The sequence below is a fragment of the Schistocerca americana genome, chromosome 3, assembly GCF_021461395.2.
Source record: "Schistocerca americana isolate TAMUIC-IGC-003095 chromosome 3, iqSchAmer2.1, whole genome shotgun sequence".
NCBI lineage: Eukaryota > Metazoa > Arthropoda > Insecta > Orthoptera > Acrididae > Schistocerca > Schistocerca americana.
Window position 1 is genome coordinate 663,134,686 of NC_060121.1, and position 27,370 is coordinate 663,162,055.

General features: G+C 40.2%; 1 protein-coding gene across 1 annotated transcript; it reads right to left on the reverse strand.

Annotated features, from left to right (window-relative positions):
* Nucleotides 1–16,266: 16,266 nt before the first annotated feature.
* On the reverse strand, nucleotides 16,267–21,969 carry LOC124606909 (trypsin delta-like). The gene is made up of 2 exons (XM_047139011.1): nucleotides 21,562–21,969; nucleotides 16,267–16,707 (listed from the first exon to the last, which is right to left on the reverse strand). The coding sequence occupies exons 1-2, from the start codon at nucleotides 21,964–21,966 to the stop codon at nucleotides 16,345–16,347; spliced, it is 768 nt and encodes a 255-aa protein (XP_046994967.1). The 5' UTR covers nucleotides 21,967–21,969; the 3' UTR covers nucleotides 16,267–16,344.
* Between the last annotated feature and the right edge of the window lie 5,401 nt (nucleotides 21,970–27,370).

Genomic DNA, 27,370 nt, shown 5'->3' on the forward strand with positions numbered 1-27,370 from the left:
ATCGACAGAGTAGAATCGCCATAACGTACACAGTTGTAATGGGTATATGTGAAGGTATTTTTATCTGTGTTACCTTAATATGGAGACACATCACTGTGCCGGTTTTTTCTCTAACTGTCTTCTGCACAGTCATAACTGTACCACTAAGTACACTACGTCTGCAGTATAGACTACCCGTTTAGTGTGCATGTGTCTACACGTCAACACCTGACCTGTTGCCCAGGGGTAAATAAGCATTCACGGCCTGCTGCTGCCACAAGTACTTGCACATACTAACAAACCTAAAAACATACTACTAATAATAGCGACAATTACTCTGCAAATGATCTAGATGCTGATGTAAAGCAGTTCATTACACAACCCTCAGTCACTAATACAAGTATCTGCACTTTTACCTGTTACATTCAGTAGAAACTGAAAATCTACAAAACATGTTCTATGTGTGTATCACACTGCATTTGAAGACAGTCACTCTTGATATAACAAATTACACAGAAAGTACAAGGTATCAGAGAAATATATGTATGTTTGACATGGTGTTAAGGGCTGGAGGCGATATGATTTATTATATTATTCTGAAGTACCGGGTCCGCCCAGATCTCTTATAAATGCTTTCATTGATTGACGATTTCTACAGGTCTGTGTTGTCATCATCGGATCTTGTTACACGTTAACAGAAGTTCATGATCATTACAAGTTTTCAATTCATATAGTGATGCTACATCGTTTTTCAGCCAAAGGTAGCAAACATCAGCATGTCAAGTATAAAATACCACAAATATAAAATTTACATCATGTTGTGCCGATGTCCTAGCACATTCGTTCAGTTAACAGCACAATGGTGACTGGTCTAGACTAGTATTAGTTCTAGTACTAGTTTCATTCTAAAACGACCCAACATCATAACGTAACTTGCAAGTTTCTAAAGATTATGAGCTTCTGATAATGTGTCACAGCCCACCCGGTTAGTCGTGCGGTCTAACGCACTGCTTTCCGAGCGGTAAGGCCTGCCGGTCTCCTGCACGAATCCTCTCGCCGGATTAGTGTTGAGGTCCGGAGTGGTGACCAGTCTGTGGATAGTATTTAAGGCGGTTTTCCATCTTCCTCGGCAATTGCGGGCTGCTTATCCTCATTCCGCCTCATTTACAGTATGTCGGCAATTGCTGCGCAAACATTGTCTCCACGTACGCATACACCATAATTACTCTACCACGCAAACATTTGGGTTGCACTCGTCTGGTATGAGACGTTCCCGGGAGTGTCCACTGGGGGCCGAACCGCACAATAGCCTTGGGTTCGGTGTGGAGCAAGGTGGAGTGAGTGGATTGCTGTAGCCTATTGTGGGGTTGTGTACCACTGAGGGTTACGGCGGGAACGAAGTCCCTCCATCGTTTCTAGGTCCCCAGTTCAATACAATACAATACAATGTGGTAGAAGAGCCGATGATGACAGCACAGCTGTCAAAACTGGTAATCAATAAAGAAATTTACAAGCGATCTTGACGTTGCTCGCATTTCAGAATAATATATAAAAATAAAAAAATAAATTATAATTCTCTATGGCTTTGGTCCTCACAGCTGTACAATCACTTTCTGGTACAATTTTTTAGACAAATATATCTCCTTGGAGTTCATCGCCATCATCTTCACACTCCCTTGTCTCCATCCTGTTATTAATCATGACCCCCCTTTCGTACATGACGCCATATACACTCTATCCACGAAGTCTCTCCTGTCTTGGCTCAGTGATACTGGCTCTTCTTCACAATTAAAATTACTAATAGGAACATCCTGTTTTCCGTCTTCAGAATGATCACTCTTCAAACCTTCCATTTCTTCACTGCCGTCATCAACGTCGTCAAAATCGTTGTAATCATCTTCCATTTGCCTCAGCACTTCATCATTTCTGGTGGAGACACCCCATTCATCTACTGACTCAATTTTCTCATTGAATAAATTTCCCAATTTTTTTCGTTGCCATCGTCATCTTCATACTCATCACCCTACGTACGCATTTGTCTGGACACTGTGTCATTTACTGTCCAAAAGAACTTTTCATTTGCTGCTGGTTATTTTCTGGATACATCGTTACTTCCACCAGCGCGAGCATTATTCCAGGGGTCTACTGACCTAATTATAGTGTCTTGCCTTATTTCTAATTTCTATACCGATTTTCGTTCCTGTACATCTGCTTGCTCCAGTTCCATCCGTCCAGGCTGTCCTGGTGACTACTACCCCTATATTTATAGCGCAAGTTCTTTTGTCGATTCCACTCATTCAAATGGCAGCGTTGGTGTCGCCTACCAACTCTGTCACATACGTGCAGCATATTGCGTCTGTTGCACGGGTTTCTACTGCGTCCTCTATTACCCAGTGGTCCATTGTAATACTTCAGATCGCGCTGACCATTTCCCACCACGTTTTCTCCCCCATCATATTCCAGTTCCTGGAGTAAGTTTGTAAAAATTCAACATATCTTTGTATCTCCAAACTAAAATAATATTCTTCAGACATACCGGTAGTTTGTTTATATAATTCATGATAGAACTGAAGTGATTAAGTTAAGAATCATGATTACAGCGGTATGACGACTGTAACTAGATTGCAAGGTTCCTAGAGTTCACATGATTCCGTTCTCCATTATGCACTGATACTGCAGCAAGGATACTCACCATTCTGGTTCCCACCTCGCATCTCGAACGAACGCTAACTGCTCTCCACCGATCTCAGAGTCAGGAAGCTGCTATTCTCCACCCATCTCCTAATCGAAAGTTTTCTCCACAGCCGTCGTAAGCCAAGCCGTCTTTCTCCCCATCCCTCCACCCCCCCCCCCCTCCCTCTCTCTCTATCTATATCTCTCCTCTACCAGTTTCCGAAGCCATACTTTCTCTGTAATTTTCGTCCACCTGGCTCTGGAATCTAAATTAAATCCGCCAAAAACCCACGTCAGCTGAACAGCTCATCTATATTTGTTTCACGTGACTAGATACTCAGTTCTCTCCCTTCTATTCAGATTAGTTTTAAAAAGTATATTAACTCTTATCACTGTTTTTGTAAGCACCTTTTGGATCACAGCTGCGTAACGTCTTACTTAATAAGCCGGATGTCAACTTTGGACTGGCGCCAGCATATCGCTTTGGTGCATTGATGACGATCAGTTTCTCACCTATGTTTTTGATTCCAGCCATACAAGAGCCTTAATTTCACCTTTAAACCGAAGGCCATCCACCATAGCACATTCCATTACAATCCTGGCGTGACGGACCCCTAAAGTATTAGAAAAGCAACCGTCTGAGTCAGGCCTACTCTTAATACGTTACTTGAATTTCTGCATTCTCTCAGGGCCACGAAAGCGGCCACCTCAAGTCACACACACCCCACACGTCAAACTCAGACATCCGTACATTCCGACCGTTTTTTTTATTTTATTTTTGTGAGTCATCAGTCTTACGACTGAGTTTTTTCGGGCCCCCACGAACTCCTCTCCTGTGTAAACATTTTCAGCTCAGATTAGTAATTGAATCCTAAGTCCTCAGATGTTTGCTGGATGTATTCCAATCTCTATCTTCCTCTACAATTCTTACACTCTTCAGCTTCCTCAAGTTCCAAGGAAGTTATTCCCTGATGTCTTAAGAATTGTCCAGCCATTCTGATCTTTATTCTTGTCAATGTTTTCCATACATTCCTTTCCCTCCCGATTCTGAGAAGAACCTCCTCATCCTTTACGTTGCCCGACCACCTAATTTTCAACATTCGTATGTTGCACCATATCACAAATACTTAGATTCTCAGGTTTTCTCATGTTCCCTGTTTCACTACCATACAATACAATGACCCAGATGTAACTTCCCAGAGATTTCTTCCTCAAATTAAGGCCTACATTTGATGCTAGTGATCTTCTCTTGGCCAGCAATGTACTATTTACCTGTGCGTATCCGCTTTTTATGTCCTCCTTGCTCCATCCATCGTAGGCTATTTTCTTTCCCAGTAAAAAGAATTCATTAAAATCAAAGCTGTTAGTTCCTGCTATTCCAGTCTCATTTTTCACTCCTGATTCGCGTACATAATTTATATAAACAGCAGTTTCCTATAGCTTACCCCTATTTTTCTCAAAATTTCGAAAATATTGCACCATTTTACACTGTCGAACGCGTTTTACAAGATGACGGATCCTACGAGCGTTTCTTGATTTTTCTTCAGTCATGCTTCCATTATCAACTGCAACGTCAGAACTGCCTGTCTGGTGCCTGTACTTTTGCTAGTCAAACTGATCGCTAACAATTCCTCAGTTTTACTTTTCCCCACTTCGCTATTTTATTCTTGTTAGCAACATGGATGCTTGAACTGCTAAGCTGACGGTGCGCTAATACTCGCACTTGTGGGCTCTTGCTGTCTCCGGAGTTGTGTGAATGACGTTTTTGCGAAAAACTGGCTGTGTATCGTTAGTGTCATACATTCTGCGCACCAAAATAGATAATCGTTTTGTTGCCGTTTCCCCCGCCCCCAATGAGTTTACAATTTCTGGTGGAATGTTATCCATCCGTTCTACTTTAATTGACCTTAAGTCGTGCAAAGCGATTCTAAATTCTGACTGTAATACTGCCTCCAGTATCTCTTTCATGTATACTCCTGTCTCTTTTTGTATCACGTCATCAGAAAACTCCTTCACCTAATAGAGGCCTTCAATGCACACTTTTGAACTGTCCACTCTCTTCTCTGTATTTAACACTGGAATTACCATTGCACTCTTAGTATTAGCGACATTGCTTGTAATTTCACAAAATTTTGTTTTGAGTTTTCTTTATTCTGAGTCAGTCCTTCCTAAAAACGTCTCTTTTACTATTTCTTCAATTTTTCGTGTAGCCATGTCGCCTCAGCTTCCCTGCCCTTCCAGTTTATTTCATTAGTAAGCGACTTACATTTCTGTATTCCTCAATTTCCCTCCTTTCGTCGATCAGCTAAAGTATATCTTCTGTTACCTGTAATTTCTTCTCAGCTACTTTCCTTGTACTACGATTTAATTTCAAATACTGATATTGCCCTATTTGAAGTTGTCCATTCCTCTTCAACTAAACTGCCTACAGAGCTATTATTTATTGCAGTATTTATAGGTTAGAGAAATCCAAGAAGACCTCTTCTTTTCTTTGTACTTCGGTATCTCACTTCATTGCGCATTCATTCCTCCTCACTAGTCTCTTAGGCTTCCACCTAGTATTCATCATTACTAAACTGCGATCCGGGTCTATATCTGCTCCTGGGTACACCTTAAATCCAATATATGATTCCGGGATTTCTGTCTGACAGTGATATAATCCAACGGAAATCTTCCCGTATCTCCCGGCCTTTTCCAAGTGTTCCTATTCCTCTTTTGATTCTTGAGCAGAGTATTCGCTATTACCAGCTGAAATTTATTGCAATACTCAATTAGTTTTTCTCCTCTCTCATTCCTAGTACCAAGCTCATATCGTCTGATGACTTTTTTTTCCACTCATTCCCTGTAACTGCATTACAATCTCCCATCCCCCAGATTTTCATTTCTCTTTACATTCTGAAGTACTTTTCGACATCCTCATATACTTTCTCTACCTCTTCATCTTCTGCTTGTGACATCTGCATGTATAACTGAACTACTGTTGTCAGTTTGCTGTCGACTCTGATAAGAACAACACCATCACTGAATTGGGCACTCTCTGCCCTACCTTCCCACTCATAACGATAACTACTCCAGATGTATCAATTTCTGCTGCTGTTGATATTACCCTATACTCGTTATACTGGAAATTCTTGTGTTGTTTTCATTTCACTTCACTAACCCCCACTGTAACTAGATTAACCATCAGCATTTCCCTTTCTTGGTTTCCCACCTTCCCTACCACGTACAGGTATCTCAAAAGTCACGCCAAGACTTGTAGAAAGTTATTCATATGTTGGTTATTCAAAATTTTTCTCATAATCACTTCGCCCTCGGCTGTCTGTTATATTAGGACAAAACTGGTATCTGAATTAGATCAGACTTACTTCTTCCATGACCTCTAATGAGGAGTATTATATTGTCTATCTAGATTCTAGTAAAAGGAGCTAATCGAAAGGGCGACGACAAATGTTTGTGCTCTGCTTGGACGCGCACTGAAATTACTGTTTAAAACCACTGATATTACTGGTTGAAACCAATCTTAACTGACATTTAATCGCAACTAGCAGATGTCTCGGTCAAACCACAAGTAGTGAGACATGCACCAGCATCTTGCCATGGTAATTTTATTAGTCTACCTCTTTGTCATCTATTGTCAGATTTGATTTACGTGTTATTTGGAGTAGGAATGGAGTCAGGATGGTGGATCTAGAGTATCATTTATTATACAAGAACCATGGACCTTGGTGGGGAGGCTTGCGTGCCTCAGCGATACAGATAGCCGTGCCGTAGGTGCAACCACAACGGAGGTCTGTTGAGAGGCTAGAGAAACGTGTGGTTCCTGAAGAGGGGCAGCAGCCTTTTCAGTAGTTGAAGGGGCAATAGTCTTGATGATTGACGGATCTGGCTTTGTAACACTAACCAAAAGGCCTTGCTGTGCTGGTACTGCGAACGGCTGAAAGCAAGGGGAAGCTACAGCCGTAATTTTTCCCGAGGGCATGCTGCTTTACTGAATGGTTAAATGATGTTGGCGTCATCTTGGATAAAATATTCCGGAGGTAAAATAGTCCCCCATTTGGACCTCCGGGCAAGGACTACTCAGGAGGACGTCGTTATCAGGAGAAAGAAAACTGGCATTCAACGGGTCGGAGCGTGGAATGTCAGATCCCTTAATCGGGCAGGTAGGTTAGAAAATTTAAAAAGGGAAATGGATTGGTTAAATTTACATATAGTGGGAATTAGTGAAGTTCAGTGGCAGGAGGAATAAGATTTCTGAACAGCTGAATACAGGGTTATAATTACAGAATCAAAATCAAATAGGGGTAATGCAGGAGTAGGTTTAATAATGAATAGGAAAATAGGAATGCGGGTGAGCTACTACAAACAGTATAGTGAACACATTATTCTGGGCCAGATAGATACGAAGCCAACGCCTACCACGGTAGTACAAGTTTATATGCATAACTTAATCATAGCTAACACTTGCTTCAAGAATCATAAAAGAAGGTTGTATACATGGAAAAAGCCTGGAGATACTGGAAGGTCTCAGATAGATTGTATAATAGTAAAACAGAGATTCAGGAACCAGGTTTTAAATTGTAAGACATTTCCAGGGGCAGATGTGGACTTTGACCACAATCTACTGGCTATGAACTGTAGATAAAACTGAAGAAACTGCAAAAAGATGGGAATTTGAGGAGATGGGACGTGGATAAACTGAAAGAACCAGAGGTTGTAGAGAGCTTCCGGGAGAGCATTAGAGAACGATTGACAAGAATGGAGAAAAGAAATACATTAGAAGAAGAATGGGTAGCTTTGAGGGATGAAATAGTGAAGGTAGCAGAGGATCAAATAGGTAAAAATATAAAGAGCTCAAATGGAAACCCAGTTATAAGCAAAGAAGGGAAAGCAGAAAGGTGGGAGGGGTATATAGAGGGTCTATACAAGGGCGATGTTCTTCAGGACAATATTAGGGAAATGGAAGAGTATTTAGATGAAGATGAAATGGGTGATATGATACTGCGTGAAGAGTTTGAGAGAGCACTGAAAGACCTAAGTCGAAACAAGACCCCAGGAGTAGACAACATTCCATTAGAACCACTGACAGCCTTGGGGGAGCGAAGCCTAACATAACTCTACCATCTAGTGAGCAAGATGTATGAGACATATGAAATACCCTCAGACTTCAAGAACAATATAATAATTCCAATCCCAAAGAAACAGGTGATGACAGTTGTGAAAATTAAGGAGCTACTAGATTAATAAGCCACGGCTGCAAAATACTAACATGAATTCTTTACAGACGAATGGAAAAACTGGTAGAAGCCGACCTCGGGGAAGATCAGTAGAAATGGTGGAACACGTGAGGCAATACTGACCGTAAGACTTATCGTAGAAAATAGATTAAGGAAAGGCAAACCTACTTTTCTAGCATTTGTAGACTTAGAAAAAGCTTTTGAAAATGTTGACTGGAATACTCTCTTTCAAATTCTGAAGGTGGCAGGGGTAAAATACAGGGAGCGAGAGGATATTTACAATTTGTACAGAAAGCAGATGGCAGTTATAAGAGTCGAGGAGAATGAAAGGGAAGCAGTAGTTGGGAAGGGAGGGAGACAGGGTTGTAGCCTATCCCCGATGTTATTCAGTCTGTATATTGAGCAAGCAGTAAAGGAAACAATAGAAAAATTCGGAGTAGGAATTAAAATCCATGGAAGAGGAAATAAAAACTTTGTGGTTCGCCGATGACATTGTAATTCTGTCAGAGACAGCAAAGGACCTGGAAGAGCAGCTGAACGGAATGGACAGTCTCGTGAAAGGAGGATATAAAATGAACACCAAAAAAAGCAAAACAAGAATAATGGAATGTAGTCGAATTAAATCGGGTGACGCTGCGGGAACTAAATGAGGAAAAGGGACGCTTAAAGTACTAAATGAGTTTTGCTATTTGGGGAGCAAAATAACTGATGATGGCCGAGGTAGAGAGGATATAAAAAGTAGAATGGCAATGGAAAGGAATGTGTTTGTGAAGAAGAGAAATTTGTTAACTTCGAGTATAGATTTAAGTGTCAGAAAGTCGTTTCTCAAAGTATTTGTAAGGGAGTGTAGCCATGTATGGAAGTGAAACGTGGACGATAAATAGCTTTGACAAGAAGAACTTTCGAAATGTCGTGCTACAGAAGAATGCTGAAGGTTAGATGGGTAGATCACATAACTAATGATGAGGTACTGAATAGAATTGGAGAGAAGAAAAATTTGTGGCACAACTTGAGTAGAAGAAGGGATCGGTTGTTATTGTATATTCTGATGCATCAAGGGATCACCAGTTTAGCATTGGAGGGCAGCGTGGAGAGTAAAAATCGTAGAGGGTGTAATGGTACTTGAATTACTTAACGATTACGGCACCTCACTTCAATCTCTCGATATCAGCAATATTCTACTATGTTTCTATAAAATAGTTAACATATTTCTGTGACAACATTCAGATTTCATTTCATTAATTTAGAGGTACTTAAATACGTTGATATGTATGTTTTGCAATGATATTATTCTTATGTGTATTCTTTCTTTTGTCACTATGATCTTTGACGTACTTTTCACTCTGATTTTTGGGCGCGTAAGCGGTTATTAGAGAGTCAAGTCTTCGTCGTCATGTTGAAAAGAGGCAAATTGTAGTCAGTTTATGAAATGTGAACTTTAACAGTGAGGAGGATATTTTCAAGTATGTTTTATGTTGTGAAGTGATGGTGCAACAAAAGTAATAAAAAAGAAGTGGAACTTAAATTCAGAGCGCTGATTACTTTTTTACATCACCATTCTGCTAACTTGCAAACGTTTAATCTTCAAAAATGGTTTATGAAACACATCTATAAAACTTTTGAATATTGCAGAATAACACCTAGGCCTCTTTGCATCCGAGCTTGGAATCATCACTACCTAGATTTTCGACGATTGAGCCATGAGTTCACAGCGAGACCAGCGTGGGAAACACGAAAAGATGAGTGCCTAGTTTATCCATTATTTCATGAAATGACTTTATTAACTGTGCTCTAATAAGACCTGCCACATAATATAACTCTGTTGTTGCCCGAAAATGCAATATTTAGCAGCGTGAGCAACACTACAATCATAATTAATTTTTGCCCTTTGTTGTGGCAGGTTTGTTAGAAGGGAGACGAACAGATGAATACACTAAACAGATTCAGAAGGATGAAGGTTGCAGTAGGTACTGTGAGATGAAGAAGCTTTCACAGGATAGAGTACCACGGAGAGCTGCATCAAACTGTATGTTTCACTCATCTTCCCTACTGATGATCTGCTGAGACAATGTTCACTGTTAGGTGCCGGTTCGTCGTAATGGAACGGAAAGAACCGCAGTCCCTGGACTGAAGACTACAGCAACAACAACATACATATGAACCTACAGAAACCAATGGCATTCTTGTTTCTAGGAAGTTGTTTATATCCTCAATCATGTAACACGTGGCAAAAGCCAATGAACAATTAAGGAATCACAGTGATGTGAGTGAAAACTGACAGACCTCCCTCGTATCCTTCAACACCACTATCCACCTATAAATTTTTTGGTTGTGTAAGTTCCTTTTTGAGTTCCGACAAATTAACTGGAGCCCTTTCTATATATATTTTGACTTTTTTGCGTCTTGTTCATAGTTCCAGAGTTCTGTGTATGTTAAAAAGTTTGGGTAACTCTTGTTGCGTAAGTCTGATGATATGTACTCACAACTCACAATACAGCAGTAACAGAGCGGTACTATACCAACTGGTTATGTCATTACGCAACTTCATCATTTAAAAGCAGCAATTTTAAGAAAAACACTTTGAACTGTGGAAGTGATATTCAGAGTTTTCAGTGGTATGATTCAGTTTAAAATTTGACAATATGTTTTGTATTACTTGTTTTCTTTTTGTATCTAATGTTTGCAGACTTTCGAAACGTATAATTTATAGCTGACGTTGGTAAATGAAGCTCCATCTGGACAGTTATTCTACTGTGTAAGTACATCATGTTCGCTAGTCAATTTGCACTTTTGGCAGTGCAGACTCATTGATTACATCTCTGACTTAACTATTGTAATACTAATATATGAGATACAGCAGTATTTAAACAAACTGGGTAGACCTAGTATGCGATATTTTAAAACAGAGAGCAATAACATACGTATACTAAAGGGCCTGTTGTTAAAAGCTGTAAAGTTCGTTTACTACTGTAGACGCTTTTCAGTAATTCTAGGCTAAGAGACTTCTGTAAGAGATAAATGAGTGAATGACCAGGAATATATCTATGTATATCCTTCCATAGCCCATAAAAAAATTTTAATTACTACTCTGAAAAAATTTGAGAGGGCAGGGGTAGCTCACAGCACGCGCAGGATACGTGGCCAATGCGCAGTGACCAGTTTTCGTCTAAGGCGCTGGGCGAGTTCATTCATTGGTTCGGAAGGGGAGGCCGATGTGTGTTTCCAAACTTTCGCCCGGTCACCGATGACAGATTGGAGGAGCACACACTGCAATATTTCTTAAACGAATTTACGGAAACTATTAGTTAAAAAATTTCAGTTTTGCTTTACTTATAGCTTTTTATGAGAGGTTCATGATGATCTGCCCATCATTTTGTTAATTGTCAGAGTCATTGTGATATTTCCGTATAAGTAATATACTGTGCGAAATTCGGAAAAACATGCAGCGAAAAATAAAGCTCGCTGTGAATTAGCGTTTAGTGCATATTATGTAATATGTTACTTCGTATGAAATTTAGCTAACACAGTGAATTTTGTTTTCGGCTTTGGTAGAGTTTTCTATCTCTTACCAATCTCGAGAAAATTGATCTGATGCGGCACACTAATTTGCGGTCGCGCTGCGCCAGCGATAAAGCTGGAGTGAAATACCCACAGCAATCTTCATATTTCATAAATGGTTTCAGATATCGAAATGATATTTTGGCCAATGATAGCACTCGAAGAGGAGAGTATTTTACCATATCGTTCGTATGTATAACTTCTTTATGTACTTGTTCTTCCAATGAGTACAGAGCCAAGAATAGTCGGTGAAACGAGAAATGCTATGGATTTTAGAACAAAATAACTGACGACATTGCACGTTAACTTTGTACCGAGGTGTTTCACAAGCTACTGACCTTAATTGTCCTCAGTTACTCACGTAATAAACTAAATAAATTCTCTAGCAGTTGTGTCTGCAGAAGACGTTGCTGATATCAGATAGTGTAAACTCGCCAAATTTTGACATGACAACCAGAGAAATGGTTAGGTTTCACTCAAACTTCACCACTCATGACACTTCTCTGAAAGTTAGAAGTGGTTAACAAGCCAGGCGAAAGTAAATCGCTGCATTTTCAGCGGAATTCTTTTTAGATACTAACGGAAGCAGAGGTGATAGCAGATCTTTTTGAAAGGTCACCATCGAAATGTGGGAGTGGAGGGGCCCCCACATAATATTAAAACGAAATGTGAGCGTATAATAGAGTTCAGAACGGCACTTTCCTCTTCAGGACCCGACAACTGCGCTACAGCGCTCGGAGCGACCCCCCAACCCTAGCGCTCTCCTCACACTTCACCAGACGACTGTGCATCTAGCGGCCACGGCATTTTGTGCGCACTATACTAGAACTTATTACTTAATCATGCCCCTCTTCCACCCTACCCGCTGTCAGCGCCCACCCGATCCATAGAATCACAGCATAGTATAACAGTGATGCATAAATACGGCACTAGGCTTCTGTGGATTGAATTATGTGTAAAAACCAAAACAAACACGCACACACGCACAGACTTATACAGAAATGAAGGGATAGCGAGACAGACAGAGAGAGAGAGAGAGAGAGAGAGAGAGGGAGGGAGAGAAAGAGAGAGAGAGAGAGTGCTCAGAAGGATCGGGAAATGCTGATTTGTTTTTTGGGACATGTAGAAATTATTTATCAAAACATTCGTATAAGAATTGTAACTTGCAGTATTTCAAATTTTCTATGGGCTACTCGAAAGCATCCAAAGCACTCTGTTACGTGTTGGAAGTATTTACCCAAAATATCAAGTAAAGTGGCAACACTTTATGTGCTAAAATTGATGTCCTTATCATAGATGGTGTAAGCCACAACGGTCCTTCAAATTAATCAGCCTCCGCATGTAAGTTTTTGCATGAGGTTTATTAAGAGTTAGAAGGTGGGCAGGCAAGCATTGACAATACTGAATTAGTTGACAGTGTTTTGCTTTTTCTGACGACCTCGTCTTATTATAACATCCAACTATCGAAATACGGATGTCGTACTGCAAAACACACACGGTGTACTAGTGCTGCTCTAAGTTACAGCTTGTGCACCATATTGATAGGAGTTACCAAAGTATAAAATAGTATTCCCATATCTAAATTCAACTCTAAAACCAATATTATAGTGACGTATGCTCAGCTGTTTACTTCATCTTTCCAAGAGAAATCGATTGTCAATTTCTGTTTTGACACAGTCGAAACTACACGACACTTCGAAGGAAAAATACACTAAACAATAGTAAGACACTTTCACGTGGGAAAGAAATGATGACAGCCATATACCAAACTGGTGACTAAAACATCAGAGTCCACTGTCTTATTTAGCTCCCCCCGCGATATTCGTGTCCAAAGTATCTTCATTATTTTTTCATAACAGTACAGAAAACACACTGAGCAGGCAATTAATATTTCAGCCAAAAATGGGTTATGTTACTGACAGTACGGAAACCCTGTGTTATCTGAAAACAAAGCGTGGGAACAAACACACATTGCCTTAGCCATTGCACTTACGACGCCGAAATCGGCCTAGAAATCTTGTGTTCAGACAAAATAGCGTGTCAAGTGCAATTTATCTGTGACGCCGAAAAACGTGTGAAATTAAGAATCACTACGCTACTGATATGTCTAAATTGTCTATATTTTTTATACTAATGTTAAATGGTAAGTAGGCTGTCAACTGTTCCTCGTAGACCTAAAGGGAGTACATTCCTAGTAGTAGAAAACAATGTATCATTTATGGAAACTACATAAGCAATCACACACAAGCCATGGTTATGTCAGTGTGCATTCTGTACACCTCATGCTTATCTAAAACAGCGTGTAAACTGCTGGAAAAGTGCAATCAACGTGTGACGGCTAAAAATATAACTGTAGACTCTCAAGCTAACAGCTACAATGATGCTCCCAGGTCCGAGTTTTTTTTTTTTTTTAACAGTACAATACTCAGCGACGACTTTTATCGATTTTTTATTACATTTGATCTCAGAGCTATTTGTGATAGGAAAGTTATCCACCAGTGTCACATTCTCCGATATTTCAGGACAAGAATACCAAAATAAAAAGACGCATTTTGTATTACATCATTTTAATTACCTAATTTAGTAATATGGAAATACAATTTTTTGATACTTTAAAATTTGAATATGAGCATGACATAGAGAATGGGAAACAGGACAGATACGAATCACGCTAAAGGTGATGGTGCAACAAGACCAAGATGCAAGGTCGATGATTCGAAAATAGAATCAGTGTCGCCGAAATAAAATTATATCTTGAAACCTTCCCGTCTTCTCTATCACTCTTTTGTTATGCAACCTTTCCTTTTACAATAACCTACGAAACCCTCCCTTAGGATTCTTATCTCTTGCTTTATAGTAACAAATGAAATCTTCCCTTTGAAATTAATTCTCTTTCTCAATCTTCGACCACAAATTTAAATACTGCTTATTAAAAGCGATTTGCTGATTATTTCGACGAAACATAGAATGTGTCGTCCTCGTGGCCCTCAGTCGTTATCTGCAATAACTCAAAACTGTACTTACCTTAGTCGAGTAAGACATTCTATTGCATTATACACATTCAAATTTAAGAAAGTTAATCATTAAAAATTCGTCACATTACTTATAAACAATACTATGCTCATTTTCTAAATTTCCTGTGTTGTTTATTGTTGTAATAATAAAACAACCGTTTTGGAAAACTATATGGTTATTTACAATCTCCCATCTACATAAGAACGTCAAATGCATATATCAATTAGCTTACAACTGTTGATATATGATAACATTTTACAAGGGGCCAGTGAACCAGGACATGTGCCCTGTAACGGATGATCTCTCCTTTGGCAAATGACTTGACTAGCCACTCATTCAGATCTATCGGATGGCACAACAAAGGGAAGGTGAAAATGAGAAAAAGATTCAGTGAAGGGTAACGTTCTACGAGTTGGCTCGTGGGATGTCGGAAGTTTGAACGTGATAGGGAAGCTAGAGTATTTAAAAAGGGAAAAACTAGTGCTCAGTCAAGACAGGAAAGTATAACAGGATACTGATCGGATAATACATACATAAAGGGAGAGGGAAATCTATTAATCATGGGCGACTGGAATGCTGTAGCAGGGGAAGGATCAGAAGAAATGGGAAATATGGTCTTCGTAGCTGGAATAAGTAAGGATAAAGACCAATTGAGTTCTGTAATAAGTTTCAGCTAGTAATAGGGATTATTCTCTTCAAGAATCACGAAAGGAAGATGTATACGTCGAGAAGGCAGAGACATAAGACACGACTTCAGGTAGATTAATCGTGGTCAGGCAGAGATTCGGAACTCAGAGAACGGATTGTAAGGCGTACGCAGGAACAGATGTACAATGAGGTCAGAATTTTGTAATGACGATGGGTAGAATGAAGTTTAAGAGACTAATCAGGAAGTATCACTGCACAAGAATGTGGGATACGGAAGTACTAAGGACTGATGATAGACGCTTGAAATTCTTTGAGGTTGTACATACTGCTATAAATGAGTAGCTCAGTAGGCCATTCAGCTGAAGAGGTATGGACAGCTCTAAAATAGGAAAATGACAGAATTTGGAAAGAAAACCAGAGGTACCATGAAGATAGCTGCGAGAAACATTGGGTTACACAATAGATACTTCAGTTCATCGAAGGATGAAGAATATGTTCAGGGATATTTCAGAATACAGAAATACAATTCACTTTCGAATGAAATAAGTGCACAACGCATGGAAGTTTAATCGGAATACCTGCAAGAAAAACGTGGAGAAATCGGAAAGAAAAGACTGTCGGAAGGTCTGACGCTGCATAAAGAGAAGTAAACACAAGTTTTTGTGAGAACAACAACAAGGGTGGTAACGTTAAGAGTGTTATAGGAATTCTACTATGAAATGCACGGGAGAGACCGGGTAGGTGGAAAGAGTTTATTGAAGGCTTGTATGAGGGGGAGGACCTGCCTGACGACGTGATAGAAGAAGAAATAGGAGTCGACAGGGATGAAACTGGGTATCAATTATTAGAAACAGAATTTAAATGAGTTTTGGGAGACTTCAGATCAAATAAGGCAGAAAGGGTGGATAACACCCCATGTAAATTTCTGAAATCATTGTGGGAAGCGACAGATAAACGGCTGTTATTTTTCTGTGTACAATGTGCGAGACTAGCGATATACCTTCATACTTTCAGAAACATATCATTCATTATATCTTATTGAGTGTATCCTTCTTCATTACTTTTGATATGGAGTTCATAATACAGGAGGATTAATCAACGTAGTTTTGAGGACATAGTATTTCGGTTAAGAATGACTTGATAAAATTGATACATTATGTAACAGAAAAAACGCTTTATTCTCATGATCTTATGTTACAGTTAAGAATAATTTATTCATTTACGGCTGGATGGCTTGTTACACGCCAGTGACTTGTGTTATCCAGGAATGCAAGTTGGCCACATTAGAGTAGACGCCAGGGTAGCCGGCCTCAGCGCATCCTCTTCCCCAGGAGACGATACCGTACTGGGTGGATCCTTCCACCAGTGGTCCGCCGCTGTCGCCCTGGCACGAGTCCTTGCCGCCCTCGTCTTCGCCTGCGCAGATCATGCGCTGCGTGATCTCGCCGCCGTAGGCAGAGTTACAGGAGGCACGAGCCACGATGGACGTGGTGACCGCCTGCAGCTGTATGGGGGAGGAGCCTCCGGAGGACAAGGCGCCCCAGCCCGTGATGGTCACCGCTGTGCCTGCAGATGGCTCCGTCGTGCCGAGACTCACCGCCTGTAAAGTACAGTACATACTCGTTACGAATCGCCCTTGAAAACAGCAGGGGAAAGTGCTTTGGGAACATAACATTCGCTATTCAATGTTTACACAACGAACAAAACATTATGCAGGAACCTTTCTTCAATAAATTTCATTTAGCTATCCCTCCACTGCGCGTACGTGTTACTCATTAAACAGTAACCGATTTCAGCCTGTAGTGGACCATATGTATGAAAGATAGTCAGCTGAGCATAACACTGAGCCCATCTCTATGACATGACTAATTGAAGGGGCAAGAATGATATAGCCCAAAGCCACACTTTTCTCAAAATACGTTTTTTGTGTTAGTTCAACTTCTACTCAACAGAGGAAGATACTGCGTAAATATTTTAACTTTCATTCACTAGATGACAGAGCAGTTCACACTTAATGTTCTCATACTGTGAGAATGCAGTCTTTTTCGATTCTGATACAACCCAAAGCCACAGTGCATTGGCGCTTCCAAAGAAGAGGCTACTTCCACGCATAAGCGGAGAAGAAGATTCAGATACAGAAATGGCTAGTTCTGAAGATGATTTTTCGTCCAGTGACAGCAGTTATTGTCCCTCTGATGAATGTTCATCTGAAAATGACATGGTAAGTCTAAAAATACTTACTTTTTTAAACATTTAAAACATTGAGGCTTAGGTCTGCATCACAGTGAAATATTATTGCGTAATTATACCTGTTATATACTCACTACTAAAAATATGTACATGTGAATCACGAACAAATTTCACTTTCCTATTAATTACTGCATTATTGGTAGTAATTATAAATATTATAAGCCCATTTATATAATATATTAACGTTTGGTATATGTGTTGAAGTGGCTTTGGTCTTTCTCATTCTGAATACTATATTTGGCTTAGGATGCAGATGAATGTGAAAGGTCTCCTGAAGTATCACCTGCTGAAAAACCTAAAGTCAGAAAAAATAGAAGAAATATGAACAATAGGAAAAGGGAAAAATGTAAATGTCGTAGAAATTATGACAGAGAGTACATATCTGATAAAAAAGGACAAATTGTTTGTGCTAAAATTCTTGGTCCTGGATGTAAATGTAAAAAGAAGTGTTGGAGCAAAATTCATGAATGTGTAGAGCAGATATTCAAATCTTTTTGGGATATGTGTGATTTCAATTGCCAAAATAATTACCTTCTGAGCAGTATTAAGGTGCAACATGTGCAATGGAGGTGACTATGATTAATGATAATTTGAAATTGGTTTTTATATCATGTACCTTTTATAAATAAAATATTATTATTTTGACTGATGTATTCTACTTTTTAAGGTACCCAAAGAAAAGTAAAAGCACAATTTCACAGCGAATTGTGACTTCTTCGTACCAGGTTAAGGTTAATGGCTGTAATATTTTGGTATGCAGAGAAGCATTTTTAAGTGTGCATGGGCTTAAGAAAATCAAGGACGTATTAAGAACTTACAAAAAAACTTGGACACTTCATTTCTCCAAAAGACAGTAGAGGTATTTAATGATAAAATTAATGTTGCTTCCAAGAAAATCCAAAGTTTTGTTCTGTTACGCTTATTTATCCAGTGTTTTTCTTTACGTATTATATTCAGATACAAATTCACTAAATTAGTCTGACCTGGGCATTTACCTTTAAAATCACTTTTTCTTTTTCTTTGTTTCCAGGAAAAAAGGGAACCCATCAAGGAAAATTTCACAAGTAGCACTTCAGACAGTTCACAATTTCATAAATAATATACCTAAGTAGGCCAGTCATTACAACCGCTCACAGAACCCCAATAAAGGGTACTTCGATCATGACATGCCAATTTCTTCATTATATCAAGAATATTATTTGAAATATTGTGAAGAAAATAATACACCACAAGTAAAAGTTTCGAAATTTCGAGATGTATTTAACCAAGATTTTAATATTGGTTTTAAATTGCCTCATTCAGACACATGTCATGTATGTGACGAATTTCAAATTCAAATAAAAAATGCACAGTTGATCAACTCTGAAGATATTATTAGAAGATTAAAAATTGAAAGGGATCTACATCATGCCAAAGCATCTGCTGGACAAAATATGATTACACAGCTTTCAAAATTACCTAGGGAAAATCCTGAGGAATATCTTACAGTAGCCTTTGATCTACAACAAACCGTTCCAACACGAAGGCTTATATCTATGCCTGCATTCTGTAAGAGGAAGTTGTGGACTTACAATTTCGGTTTTCATGATTGCGGGTCTGAAAAAGGACATATGTTCGAGTGGAGTGAAGACGAAGCAAAGCGTGGATCTGATGAGCCAGGAAGATGTCTGATAAAATTCTTAGAAATACAAAAGTCTCAGGCAAACATTCTTCACATTATTAGTGATAACTGTAGAGGCTAAGACAAAAACTGGGCAGTTGTTACGCTAGAGAGATCACTAGTGCGTTCAGGATAATTTTAGGCCATTGAACATTGGTTTCCACGAGCTGGACACACACGACTGCCCTGTGACCGAAGGTTTCGGTCGAATTGAGAAGCACGTTAAGAACAGAAGCCCCACTGTGTACACCCGTCGTGATTGGGCTACAGTCATTATAGGATCGTGCAAGAATAAGCCATTTTCAGGCGTTAAAATGAATCAAGCAGACTTTATATATCTGATACCACTGTGGATAAATGTTGCAAAAAGGAACAAACATGATGATGGATCTCAGTTCCGATTTTATGAAGCGACAGCTTTTCGTTTGGATGAAGAAATGCCATCACATTTAAAAGTGAAGAATCAGTACACTGAATTTGAAGAATTCAAAACTGTAAATATCACTAAGAAAGGACGAGCACATCAGGGGAGTAATCCGTTCCAGCTGTCAAGGAAATACTTAAAGCCCATTCCAATTTGTGAAAAAAAACTCAAAGTTGTTACGTCATTAATGCCATACATACCAGATGTTTGGAAGGGACACTTCAACAGTCTGAGTGAATCAAAGGAACAAAGTGATTAAAATGAAACACTGTATATATTGTGTGAAACACTGTAGTGACTACCATTGTAAGTTATGTTGGATATTGATGTACAAATTTTTGTAAACATTGTGTAAAGTTAGTATGAGACAGGCCAAAGCCCAATGATGTGTCACCTGGGGATAAAACATTTTTTTATTAATAATGTTTAACTTTGTTTACAATATAACTATGCCAACATGTATATTAACACATTAGAGAAAAAAACTAGTTTTGTCAAAAAAAACTCAATAAGTTGAAATATGATTTATGGATTTATCCAAAGTTTTAAAATGTTCCCCTGAATAATTTATACTTTGTGGCTTTGAATTATGTCATTCTCACCCCTTCAATTCATAGTAGTCAGAACTGGCTAAACGTCACATTAAAATGTTATATAGAATTTTATTTATAGCACAGCTCTTTCATTAAGTTCCAACAATTTTGATTTGATGATTTCATAGGAGGAGGGAAAGAGAATAGCTTTTAAAGGAAATCATTTTGTACAGCCAATACTGTGATTGTCATTAGAACAGTAGAACGGTTCAAACATTGTTCTCGCCACATATGAGTATGACGAACGAGTGGAGAAAATATTATCAAAGTTATGGATTGTATTTGCAACAAGATACAAATGTGCAAAGAAAAAGTACGAGAGAAACATAATTCAAATGTTTTAAGAAATTCTTGTTCACAGAAAAAAGTGTGGTTTATAAGTAAACTCCGGGAAAGCCTCATAAAAGATGGAGAGAAGTAATTAATAACAGCGGTAAATAAACGCACATGAACTGACATACCTCGATATATGGAATTAGGGGAGAATTGAATGCATTAAGTGTAATGAAATACCAGAAAAGAAGAGAAACGTGAATTAACATCGTTAAAGAATGTTTGGAGCACGATCACCTCTCCGATAAGAAGATCTAAGCCATTTGGGAGAAGAAAGAGGAAGCTTTGGGCTCCGTAAAAGTAAAATAAATAAAACTTTAATGCCTGAAGTTAGGATGATGAATGGACTGTGCGGTAATTAATAATGCATATGTTTTGTATGTGTCGTAAGACGGTAATTTTGAGGGAAAAATTATTGCTCTAGCATTTAATATCTAAATTTAGAGACGTTTCATCGATACACCTAGTCAATTGTAATGAGTGAGAGCTGACTACGTTTCCGTTACTTCATTAACGAATGATTGATGTCAATAAAGGTTAGAGAGTCTGAGTTGAGAACATGGTAGTCAAGCAAACTGTTCACTCAGCTACGATCCTACCCCTTCCCCCTTCCTGGCACAAACTTTAAATTTTTCGTTTCATAGTAAGATTGTAATGTCTAATGTCTAAGTCGGGGAGGCAACTATGTAGAAAAGTATCTGCAAAGTGTAGCTAACTCTTACAAATAAAATGTTTCTGGTTTTTACTGTGGTTACCATTTAGCGACCGATCGGAACTTACTTTCTGGACAACTGTCGTATTTCAGTACAAAAAAGTAAACATGTCATGTAATAAAAGTAAAATATTCTGTCGTGAAGATATCTTTTTACCACACCATAGCTTCCTGGATGATGTGACAAAAATGTCACCATATGATAATGATCGTTCTAAGGCATGAAAGTTCTCTTATGGACAAATATCTGTTTGAAGAAGATAATTGTTATGATAGCGTATGCTTTTCTAGTTCATTAAGTTATGGTGATACCTGGGAAGCATTCGTTTGTAGCCGATCGAATTCTGTAGTAAGTATCGAATTTAAGGCACCTCAAAATGTGTACGAGAAAAAACTAAACAAACGATCCTTAGCGTACAGTTCATATTTAAAAATAAATCTGAAAAATGTTGAAGTAAGTATTTTCTGTGCACGAATTGTACCTGAACGTTGGAATCGAAGGAGAATGATCCGTCAATCTGGATGACACCGACGTCGTAGTCAGTGGTATCGGAGTCGTAATCCCCGTGGTAATATCCGTCGGCAGCATCGTACACAGTTCCGCCGCTTCCGCGGGTGGAAGTTCCGGCCCTGAGGGACACGAAGTTGACGAAGGCGCCCTCGATACAGTGGGCCGCCGTCAGCGCCCAGGTGGAGCTGATGATGGAGGCGCCGCAGCTGTGGGAGCCCAGCTTCTGCAGCGACAGCTGCCAGGGGTACTGCGAGATGTCTACGGCCTCGCCTCCCACGATGCGGCCATCGAGGCGCGGTCTGGGCAAGTGGGACCTCGTGGAGGGCGCAGCGCTGCAGAGCGCTACCAGCAAGCAGAGGACGACGGCTTTCTGCATGGTTCTGGCCGGCGGATGATCACAGTCGGCTGTGGTCGGCTTTTATAACGGTCTTATCGCTTACACAAGCGAGTCTCCACGCTAAAGACCTCTTGACAATCTGATAGTCACGATCCTGCAATTAGTTCAGCGAGGTCAAAGTAATAAATGAATATATGGAGCAATATGTTTCGTCACAAAGCTCTCACTAGAGGCAGTTTATCTCATTCTATTTTCTCCCATCCGGACCTTGAACAGCTACGCTGATAGATCAATGAGGGCACACCGAATGAGTTACGTAACAGGCGAATATTTTCCTTTGGAGGTGGGGAAGTCCGAATACCCTTTTGTTCTTTATGAATAAACAGTATTTTCAAAATGAGACGAATAAGGAAGAGCTGAAACCGCTCCAGAGACTACTGTCCAAAGGCTTCAATTCGTCTCTGATTGATCTAACAACGGTATTTCATCAGATTCCAGATAGGAGAAAATGGAATGAGATATACTGCCGCAAGTGAGACCTTGGTGAACAAACATACTTCGCCATATATTGATTTATTACTTTAACCTCGCTGAACGAAATGCGGGACCGTGACTATCAGCATTCTGGTGTTCAGGAGATGAACGCTGGAACTTTTCCCCACCAATCAAGGTAAATCACGGTGAAACAAACAGGTCGTTTCCTGTCTAAACTATGATTCACTACGAGACCCACCTGAGCAATAAGTACAATGAGAAAAAAAAAACAAATAGATAACAGGTCTGTACCTAGTGTTGGTCCAGATCACCGAATTAGTTACCTCGAGAGTACACGTCGAAGCTGGTGGTTTCGTGTGATGTCACCAATCAATGGTACAGTGCTCCCATTCTCCAACCCCTCCCCCTTCCCATTTTATAAATACCAGCCTCGTTCGTCCCCACACACCGTGTAAACCAATACTGGTGACCTCATGGTAGTACGACTCCCTTTGAAGTAGTTACCTGGGAAGAATGTGATAGTTGCTAGGACGAATATTGTGTAAGCAACTATTTTGATATTCATATGGGGTAATTACGGAGGAAAATGGGGTGGTCCCAGATATCGAATGGGAATTAAAATCTGTTTCCACTGGAATAAAGATCTTACATATCTGTACGTCATAGTACTACTGTTTCAACTTCCACAGCACCCTAATGAAGATGCCGTCACGCAGTGAAGAAGAGCAGCAATCTCTCGTCTGTAGACACCAGTTACAATACCTCCGGTGTAGATTAAAAAAGTTGTGGGAAAAGAAAACTAAATTAACAAGCCGCAGTATTATCCTCAGGATATACTAGTTATGTAATGCAGGGAGTTTCCGCGAGAGTGTAGCAAAAATGTAACAGGACAAAGGGGATGCTCTACCGAACAATTTCAGGTAGGGAAGCTGGGGTTTAACAAATCAGCTTAAGAACATAATACAAATAAAATCACATTACTGTGTACTTTTTGGCTTACGTTAGTTACAGTTAACTGCAAATACCGTCACTGACACAATGACTTACAAAATGTGATGAAACTGATGCCTATCAGTCTCAATGAAAGCATAAAATCGGTGTACAAGGTTCTGACGCATGTCCCTGGTGTGTTTTGAATCACATCACAGGTAGGCAACAATTCTTTTAACAAATTCCATCTCCGTATCCACTGCGGTGTCATACACAAGTGACTTTAAATATCCTCATAGGAAACAAATAAAGGTATTAAGGTCAGGTGCCTCCGCAGACCTCAGAATAGGACCTCCCATCCAATTTAGCCACCGGGAAATACAGCACTGAGACGGTTACGATAGTCCACACTGAAATGACGTGGTTCGTCTTCATGTGTTACCCACATCCTCTCTCGAACAGCCAAGGGTCGCTCTCTAACGACTCAGGTAGTAGACCATCGCCAAGATTTTAATGGCTGAGGATGCTGCTTTCAACTTGCTATTCTGAGGGCAGCGGCTGTGGCACCACGCCATTCATTGCCGTTTTGTTTCCGGTTCGCAGTGATGAACCCATGTTCCATAGTCTGTGACGATGTTCGACAAAAATTGTCACCATCAGCCTCGCAACACGCAAGCAGTTCCGCACAGATGGTCCTTCGTAGCTCTCTAGACAGCGAGGAACCCGGCGGGCGCTCACGATTGAGTACTGCAACTGGTGGACGTATTTTTCAGTCTTACCGACGAAGACGTCCAGTTGGGCAGCAGGGTTCTGATTGTGGTCCGTCGATCACGTGGAATGACAGTGTCCGCAAGATCTAACATTGCAGGAGTCACAAATGTGAACTGCCGGCGGGCACGGGTGACATCGGATAGTTTTGTGTGACCTTGTTACAATGGTGACAGACCCCTTGCCCAACGGATCACAGCGCCTTGGTTCACTGACATGTCTTCGGAGACATTCTGCAAGCGCATCTGCGATTGTGGTTTTCCGCCGAAAGAAAGTCACTGTTAGCTCACTGGAACACACCTTGTGTACAAACTTCTGAAGGATACGGACAGCGCAGCGATATATCGGAGCTTCACGAAACAGGGGGGACTGAAATAGGTATATGTCTCTCGACTAATTTCTAATTTTTTCAACTGAAGATGCCTTGAAAAACCAAGTTGCATTACTTATTGAAGGCTCGTAATTTCTCTGTGTAAGTTAGTTTCTGTAGATACTTTGTCCCAGTTTACCGTCAACTTTTCTTCTATCCATGACATCTATGAATGGTAAGCGACAATATTTTTCAGTTTCCAAGGTGAACTGTATATTCGGATGGAGCGAGTTCATATGGTGGATACACGTAAAATCTTTATTCTTGGGGACACAGAATAAATGAAAAGTCTACATGCTGCAAGACGCACTGAAATGTTGGTGACTTGCCGTCTGCAGTGCTTTTTCATCAAAGTTTTCTATAAAATATTTGGTCACAATTGGAGAGAGAGGACTTTCAATGGCGACACCGTCTACGTGTTCTAAATACTTAAGAAGTAACTTAAGGTAAGCACATGCAACTTTTTGTTTCTAATGGTCCTGCAGAGTTATTTTCGTAAATAACAAAGTTAGAGAAATCTAAAATATCCGACCCTTATAGTTTATGTGTTTTCAGACGTCCTGTGAAGTACTCTACATTGTCAATATGGTCATCTTATTTGACTACGAAAAGTCTCAGTGAATAGTGAAGTAGATCTACGGCCAGGAATCTGGTAATGGCTCTAATGTTGCTCAATACTGGCTGAGGACGAGAACCGTCGTCATGTATTTTCGGTAGGACGATCAGTACTCGGGGGAACGTCAGTCTACTGGCGCGGATCTTTAATGACTTTAGTCGGAAAAAAACTCTTCTTCAGAAGGTATAATTTTGTTCTATAAATCTTGCCAGTTGGATCCTCTCTTAGCTTGAGACAAGCAGGATCATCGAGCAGAACCTCTCCCTTGCCACTGAATTCAGCTCGTGAGAGAAGGAGGGTGACGTTCGACTTGAGGGAAGGTAAAATAAGGCTGTCCTTGTCTGCTCTCAACTCTGACTGAGTCTTCCAGCTGAGCGGATTGGCGTGGCTCGAGTTAAAATTCTCCAGCAGCCCCTCCTAATCTCTGTGGCAGCGTAACGGAAAGTTTAGAAGTTTCCTGTTGAAAGGAAGCTGTCACATATCAGATAGGACCTTGAGAAGTGTTGGTGCGTATTTCAAACCTTTCTCTTCCACCGAAACCTTTGCGTCATCCACGATCACTCATGTGAGACTTGGCGCATTCTCTTCTTGCCCTGAGGGGAGTCTACTTTAACATTTGGCGACCCTGGCATGTTGCTTAGACTAGTCAGCTACAGCCCAGGTAGTGCTACTTACCTGAGGAATCAGTCGCAGCAGCATTGCCTGGACACGAGGCATCGCTTGTTTCACGAGAAGTCTGAAGTTTTATGCCCAGCGTCAGCTTTCTGGGACTGTGTTTTTAAGGAGGCTGTACAACTCAGTACTGCGGTCAGTGTTACTTAACGGATACAGGTTTTCAATTCAGTGCCGCCTGGAATCAAGGAACTGATTTCAATTAAATTAAAACAGGAGGAACAAGAACTTCTGATTCATGATCTGAAGCCGCGCGTTGCTGGCACTTAAATCAGTTGTTAACCACAGGAGCGACCGGCAGCACAGTGTCCACGGCACTTGGGCGGAATGCCTTTCTGTGGCTCCTGGCAGGGGGCACTACCAGCGCTGTTTCCATCCAACTAGTAGCGTCTTCCGGTGAGGTAAGAACTTTGGCCAGGAAACAGGTAATGGCTCCAGTGTTGCTCAATACTGCGTGAAAACGAGAATTGTCCTGATGTATTTTCGGTATGACGTACCAGTACTTGAGGGAACTGCAGCCTGTTGACCCAGATCTTTAATGTCTTTAGTCGGAGTAGAACTGTTCTTGACTGATCATAGAGCAGACTGCCCCTGGCCTGACAAATTTCGACGCCTCTGCCCGATTATCATCAGTCGCGTCTTGCAACAGTGGCAGCAGGAACTAGCATCACTTGAAGATGTCTAACAGTTCCATCCACTAAATATTGTGGTTTCTGTACAATATAAGAAGAAGGCAAATCCAAGAAGAGTATATGTAAGCAGCACTTGTTAACGACCCCTTGTCATATAGGTTGCAGCTCGTGGTCTAGTTAAGCTGGCGTCGGTAGCTCAGTGTGTTCGGTCAGAGGGCTGGCTGCCAACTGTAATGAAAAAACGTGAGTGAAATATTCAACCATCAACTATAACAGGTATTCGGCCAGACCAAGTGTAGAGGAAAAAACATAAAAAAGGATGGTGTTTTTCACTACAGCCTCTTGATAACGGGGTCCCTGGCTCGATCGATTTCCTGTGCGGTTGGAGATTTTCTCCGCCTGGGTGTTGGGTATTTGTATTGTCCACATCATTTCGTCATCATTCATGACCTGCCCACAGCGAAAAGTAGAAAGATTGGGAATTTTTAGGGGCCCTGATAACCATGCCACTGAGCGAATCACAAACTAAACTCATTACAACCATCAGAGTACGATTGTTAAACGGTTGAATTAATATATTATTTGATGTTTCGTGTTTCGAAAATATGTAGTTTAAGTGATGTAACACTCTACCGCAGTTGTTATGAATCATCACTAAGTAACATTGTTGGGAAACCTAACTTACTCAAGTATGTTCTGGATCAAATATAATAAATTAAATCAGTGATAGTCGTTAAATCTTACTTCATTATCTGCCACATGTGTTCTGTACTGTTACAAAAGGATTTGGACATGTAAAAATAATTGTGACAATTGATCTGAGACGTTATAGTCAAGTTTTTAGGTGTCTTATTCTAACTGCCCTTTTCCAAGCGTTAATACCTTATTTTACCTAATCACAAGGCCCTAAATTTCTCTATTACTTTAACGCTTTTAGGCATCACACTGACGTGATCCCTT

What these genes read in the sequence shown, in the direction of transcription:
- LOC124606909 (XM_047139011.1), bottom strand. Translation starts at nt 21,966, where the DNA reads ATGCAGAAAGCCGTCGTCCTCTGCTTGCTGGTAGCGCTCTGCAGCGCT. An exon ending in CCTTCGATTCCAACGTTCAG is followed by an intron (nt 16,708 to 21,561) that starts GTACAATTCGTG and finishes TGTACTTTACAG; the next exon opens with GCGGTGAGTCTCGGCACGAC.